Consider the following 6,000-nt stretch of genomic DNA (forward strand, 5'->3'; position numbering starts at 1 on the left):
TGGCCACACAGCTTACACTTCTGTCCTCTGCGCTCAGGCATCTCCCCTGTGAGGCCAAGAGCACCCACTGGCCAGGCCAGGCATGGCTTGCTTAGCCCAGACACAGGCCCCAGAGGCCCCTGAACCCACCACAGGGAAGAATGGGGGTGGCCACTCCCCGAGGGCAGCAGGACTCCCAGCCCAGGGCAATCTGCGAGCTCCAGTGACTCTCTAGTGACTGACAATCGAGCAGCCCGTCCTCCTCCAAGCCCTCCAGCGCAGCACAGGCCCCTCCGCAGGCCCTGGCAAGCAGAACTGGGCCGGACTCCATGGTGGCCCTCAGAGCCCCTGCCCACTCACCCCCTCTGAACCTTTTCCTGATGGCCCTTCTAGAACACAGAGGCCCCAGGCTGGTGCCTATGCTTGGGGGAAATGGGTTTCCAAGCTGCAGTCCACAAGAAGGACGGTGGCCTAGGCTGGCCTGGCCTTGAAGAGCCCTGGGCCCTGCAGCCAGCGCCTCCTCAGGAAAGCCCCACCAGGCATTCAGCCTCCCCCAGACCCCGCTCACTGCTCTCAGGAATGTGCTTCAAATGGAGATTTGAAAAATGAAAACCGGGGCTGGGGCGGAGTCCAGAGGCAGAGCACTTGCCCAGCTCAAGGGAGACACCGGGTTCCATTTTGTGGCAAAAATATATATAAAATAAAATGAAAATGGAGGCAAAGAAAAAATGGAGCCCACAAGAACCTTCTGCGCTGTCCTGCTAAACGTTAAGTGTGACTTACGGGGGGGAGGACAGCGAGATCCTATGCACCCAGCGGCACCCTGTGGCACCAGCAGTGGCCACCCAGAGGTGTGCCAGGCCCTCTGCAGAGACACCGCGGGAGCAGAAGAGAAAGCCTGTCCCACAGTGTTGCAGGCCACAGCCCACATCCCAGGAACCCGGGGGCCAGGGGCTGCAAGAACAATGGAGCCTATGCTGGGAGGGCTGGCAACGGACTTGTCAAAGGAGGGCCAGGGTCAGCCTCCAGCAAGGTCACATTTGAGCGCCTGGATGCGTGGGGTGGACCCTGTGGATACGCAGGAGAACAGGCGGCCGTCCAGAGCAAGATGGGGCGAGCGGGCGTGTCCCTGCTAGTCACCAACAGCAGCTGAGCATGAGCTCCTTGCCCAGTCACCTGAGGGGACACAGGCCCCATCCAGCCTTGTCCCTGGTTCACACGGGATGGGGCCACCTTCGTCCTCTTAGCAAACACAAGCTGAACACGCCTGTTCACAGGAAGCTCCCTCGGGAGGGGCACACCCTAGCCAAACAACCCTGCCCAGCAGGACCTCCAGCCACTGCCCTGGACCCTGGCCCTCATCCACCACCTGAGGGGGAGAGGAGGGAAGTCAGGAGCCCCAAGCCCTGGGTGCAATGGAAGACGCGTTCCGTCACCTTCATCCCTGCCTGTGTCCCCGTGCACACGCCTACTGGGCCCGGGGCAGCTCCACACCCAGGCCTTTCATTTTTTCCAGGAGTCGATGTAAAAGGAAAACTAAGAATCACTTCAATTGCTCCTAGCAGGAACTTGTGCCTTGCCACCAAGGGGACAGGAAGGGCCCAGCTCAGGGAGGGAGCAGAGCCAGGCCTCAGGCCTCGATCACCATCTGGCACTCCAGCGCCCCCCTTTCAGGTCAGCCCCCACAGGGCCTCTCCCCAGCACTGGGCAGCTCCTGCCCGCCCCGCAGTCTCTGGACTCTACGCACCCTCCCTCGTTCCCCAGGTCAAGGGAAGGGCAGTCAGAGGGGCCGCGTCGGGAAGCCCTGGGGAGGCACTGAAGGGGGACCAGCCTTTCAGGATCAGCCTGGACCTGGCCCACCCTGCACCCCACAGCTCCTGCTGCTGCCAGACGACCCTCCAGCTCCTGCCCAGCGCACACCCACACGGCTGCACCCCCTGGATTGTCCAAGGCTCAGGACAAGGCAGGAGCCCGAGGACAGGATCCCCCTGCACCAGCGGCTCCCTCTCCACACTCTGCCCGCATCTACCTCTTGCCTCACGACAGTGCAGCCCCATGGGGACAGGGACCCCAACCCACTCCACCCACGTGGAGCTCCTCGGCCCTCCATGCCATCCATGCTGCCCTGGCCTCCCCAGGCCACTCCCTCCCCAAGACACTCACCGACCACCCGGTCTCCTTGCCTCACACCCATCTTCCTCATGGCCGCGGCAAACAAAGCCACCTGTTGCCTCAGCTCTTCAAAAGTCACCTTCACAATTTCCTCTTTGCCTTCCCCTGGGAGAAGAAAAAGACACGTGTACACACACCGTCCTAAAAGAAATGTCCCTTACGCCAGGAATGGTGGTGCACTGGGGAAGCTGAGGCAGGAGGACCGCAGGTTCAGGCCCAGCCTCAGCAACACAGTGAGACCTGTCACTACATAAAATACAAAAGGGCTGGGGATGTGGCTCCGTGATCAACGCCCCTGGGATCAATCACCTGCCACTCAAAAAACAAATAAATAAATAAAAATGATGTGAGCTCAGGGTAGAAAACTTGACTTTGTGCATAAATAAGAAAATTAAACAACCGACCTCACTAGTTACCTAAGAATAAGCGTCAAAACAATAAGACTCTAATTTGCACCAAATAGACCAGTAGGGACGGATGGGAGGGGCCGTGGCCTCCATGCCCATACCAAGGCTGCTACCCTGGTCCACTCTGCGCAGCCCCTCCCTTGTGGACCAGGCCTGGCTTGAGCAACCAACCAGGTGTTGTGGACACCAGAGTGACCTCAGAGCTTTGGTCAAAAGAGACACCCAGCAGTGGCGCATGCCTGAAATCCCAGCAGCTGGGGAGGCCAAGGCAGGAGAATCACAAGTTCAAAGCCAGCCTCAGCAAAAGCAAGGCCCTAAGCAACTCAGTAAGACCCTATCTCTAAATAAATACAAAATAGGGCTGGACCCGGGGCTCAGTGGCAGAGTGCTTGCCTAGCATGTGTGAGGCACTGGGTTTGATCTCAGCACCAAATATAAATAAACAAATTAAGTAAAGGCATTTTGTCCATCTACAACTACAAAAAAATTAAAAATAAATAAAAATAACATGATCTGGGCCCAGCATCTGGAGTCTTTGAGGATGGAGTTCCAGGTCGGTTTAAATAAATAAATAAATAAAAAGGGCTGGGATGTGACTCAGTGGCCAAGAGTGCCCCGGTCCTAAAGGTGCAAGGGATCTCCAACACACGACCTTGACTGAGGGCTCTCCGCATTTCCCCATGCCCAGCACAGTATGACCACACAGGTGCCTGACGACCACACACAGGTGCAGAACACCCGCTCAGCCCTGCGACCCTGCAGTGGTGCTATCGTCCTTCCCACATCACACCTGCAGGAAGACTCAGCGCTTCCGCCACTCACCCAAGGTCACATGGCTAATGAGTGTGGCTGGGCCTCGACCTCTCAAATCCAGGCATCCACCCCTTCACCCTGCCTGACTGAACATGGAAACCCTGGGTAAAGACCGGGGTGGCCACAGAGGCAGGGACACTGGCGCCTGTGAGGGCACTCAGTGGAGACAGGGACCTAAGCAGCCAGGGCCCATGTGGAAGCTGGGGGCCAAGTGCCCTGCACCCCAAGAGCTCTCAGCAGCAGACCTTGGCACGTCCCAAACAACAGAGGCCCGTCCTGACAACAGAAGTTTCGCCCCAGCTCCTGAGGCCCCTTCCCACGGCGTCGTGACATAGTATGTGGCCTCTTGAGAGGCAGCCTAACTCACAGGGGAGAGCTGGGCCACGAGGAACACCTGACCACACGGGGGCGCCAGGTGACTGAACACACTCCAGCTAAGCCAAAAACCACCCGGCCGCACCCTCACTATGAGCGGGGAGCCTGCCCCCGTGTTCCACTTGCACCGCAGCTTCCAGAAGCTTCTTAGCACCAACTGGGACCCTCTTTCCACCTGATGGTAGAAGGAGAAGCCGAGGGAAGAGACTGCAGCTGCCTGGGTGGCTCAGGCCACTCAGTGGCGTCTCCACTGCTCCTGGCGCTCCCCTCCCAGGGAAAACCAAGGTCACAGTCTTCGTCCTCTGGGGGAGGTATCAGCCTGTCCGGTGACGATCCCAGCCTTCGGTTCCTGCATGCTTCAGGCCCCTCAGAACACTCAGTGCCACAGGCATGCCCTTGTGCGCCACCCAGAACCCCTGGGCACTCACTGGCCACGTAGAGGGCCACTTTGTCATTCTCCTTGTGCCTCAGGAGGTTCTCTGCGTAGTTGAGACGACTGCCTTTGAACCACTCGGGGACGTCCGCGATCCCTTTCGACGTGTCCACGACCTGCAGAGGACAGAAAGCCAAGATGCACACACATGCGCACGCGCGCACGCCCACACATATATACACACACACACACACACACACATGCGGCGCGTACTCAGCAGGAGTGCACCGTGAACAGGTGAAAGCTACTGCCAAGGGAAGCTGACTCATTCACTGCCCAAAGCATTATCCAGTTTTCTTTTTCTTTTTTAATTTACTTTGCTACTCTAATCTACTACTTTATTTATTTTATTTATTTATTTTTGGGTGGTGCTGGGAATTGAACCCAGGACCTTCTGCATGCAAGGCAATCACTCTGCCAACGAAGCTGTATCCCCAGCCCTAGTTATTTTATTTTACTGTATCACGGATTGAACCCTGGGGCACAACCACTGAGCCACATCCCCAGCCTTTTTATCTTTGAGACAAGTCTTTCTAAGTTGCTTACAGTCTCACTAAGGAGTTGAAAAGTTCTTTATAAAATCCAGGCCAGTTTAAGTCACTACATCAATATGTATGTGCTTACTACTGTTGAACCATACTCTATAAAATTGCTATAAGGGTAAATTTTATGTGTATTTTACAGTCAAAACAATTTGAATACAACCAGACAAGGTGGCACACGCCCACAATCACAGCAGCTGGGGAGACTGAGGCAGGAGGATGGCAAGTTCAAGGCCAGCCTCAGCAACTCAGCAAGGCCCTAAGCAACTTAGCATGACCCTGTCTCTGAATAAAACATGAAAATGGGCTGGGGAGGTGGCTGGGGGGCAGAGCACCCTGGGTTTACTCCTGAGCAGGGCTCAAGCTCCCAAAAGGGCCAGGGATGCACCACGCAGAGCACTCACAGACAGCAGGCTCTGGGGGCAGGGGCCTAGACTAAACCTGCTCTGGGTCTGGATTTTCCCCGCCAACGTGAGGATTTCAAAGGAGAGACAACCCAGCATTCCCCCAAACGGGCACCTCACCATGAAGAGCGCGAGGCAGGATCTCCACTTACCTCGTCGTACTTGCGCGAGAAGACGATGCCACTGAATTCCCAGAACTCTGCCCAGAAGTCGGAGTACGACTCCACTGACCAGTGGTACAGGTCGTCATAACTCTCTAAGAACAAAAGGAGACGGCTCAGGGCTCAGGGACGTGTGGTGGGAGGCTCATCAGGCCAGCAGGAGTGTCATGGCCATGAAAGGGGGTGGCCCAAGGAGGAGCCCCACCAACGGGAGCAAGCCCTCTGCCACCTGTCCCCAGAGGAAGCGTCACCCTGGAGCCAGATGCTCCCCACCTACACAGAGGCAGGATTAACAGCCCCCCAGGGGATTTAAATGAGCACATGTATAAAGAGCTTAGCACAGGGCTGAGCAAGCCTGTGCCCAACAGACCTGGAACACGGCGGGCCAGAACCACTAGCTTGTTGGTGGACTTCCTGCCAGGACAGGGTCCCAGGGAGGGGCTGTTATTTATTGTGATTTTTTTAATAAGTAAGACATTCATATGATTTAGCATTACAAAAATATAACAAGCCTCCCTCTTGCATCCCACAACCATCTACTCTCCTTGTCCAGAGATCGCCAGTTACAGGGATTCTCCGTGTCTTGGCAGAGAGTAAGTGACATGCCCCTCCCCAACCCTTCCACTCCTGCAAGCCCACTGGTCACACCAGGCTCCCGTGGGGACATCTCTTCTGCCTTTGGGCCCTTCCAATTTTTCTTTTTTTTTTTTGGGG

The 6,000-nt window shown here is 56.3% G+C and overlaps 1 protein-coding gene across 1 annotated transcript in view; it reads right to left on the reverse strand.

The window, feature by feature from the left end:
- The window catches only part of Aacs (acetoacetyl-CoA synthetase), a 51,276-nt gene that overhangs the window by 38,085 nt on the left and 7,191 nt on the right, over positions 1–6,000 (reverse strand). Inside the window, exons 2-4 of the mRNA XM_015502397.2 lie at positions 5,278–5,381; positions 4,175–4,295; positions 2,143–2,256 (exon numbers count right to left, since the gene is read on the reverse strand). Coding sequence (XP_015357883.1) covers positions 2,143–2,256; positions 4,175–4,295; positions 5,278–5,381 — 339 coding nt within the window. The remainder of the gene's footprint in view (positions 1–2,142; positions 2,257–4,174; positions 4,296–5,277; positions 5,382–6,000) is intronic.

Source organism: Marmota marmota, unplaced genomic scaffold (genome assembly GCF_001458135.2).
Source record: "Marmota marmota marmota unplaced genomic scaffold, marMar, whole genome shotgun sequence".
In the NCBI taxonomy this organism is placed as follows: domain Eukaryota; kingdom Metazoa; phylum Chordata; class Mammalia; order Rodentia; family Sciuridae; genus Marmota; species Marmota marmota.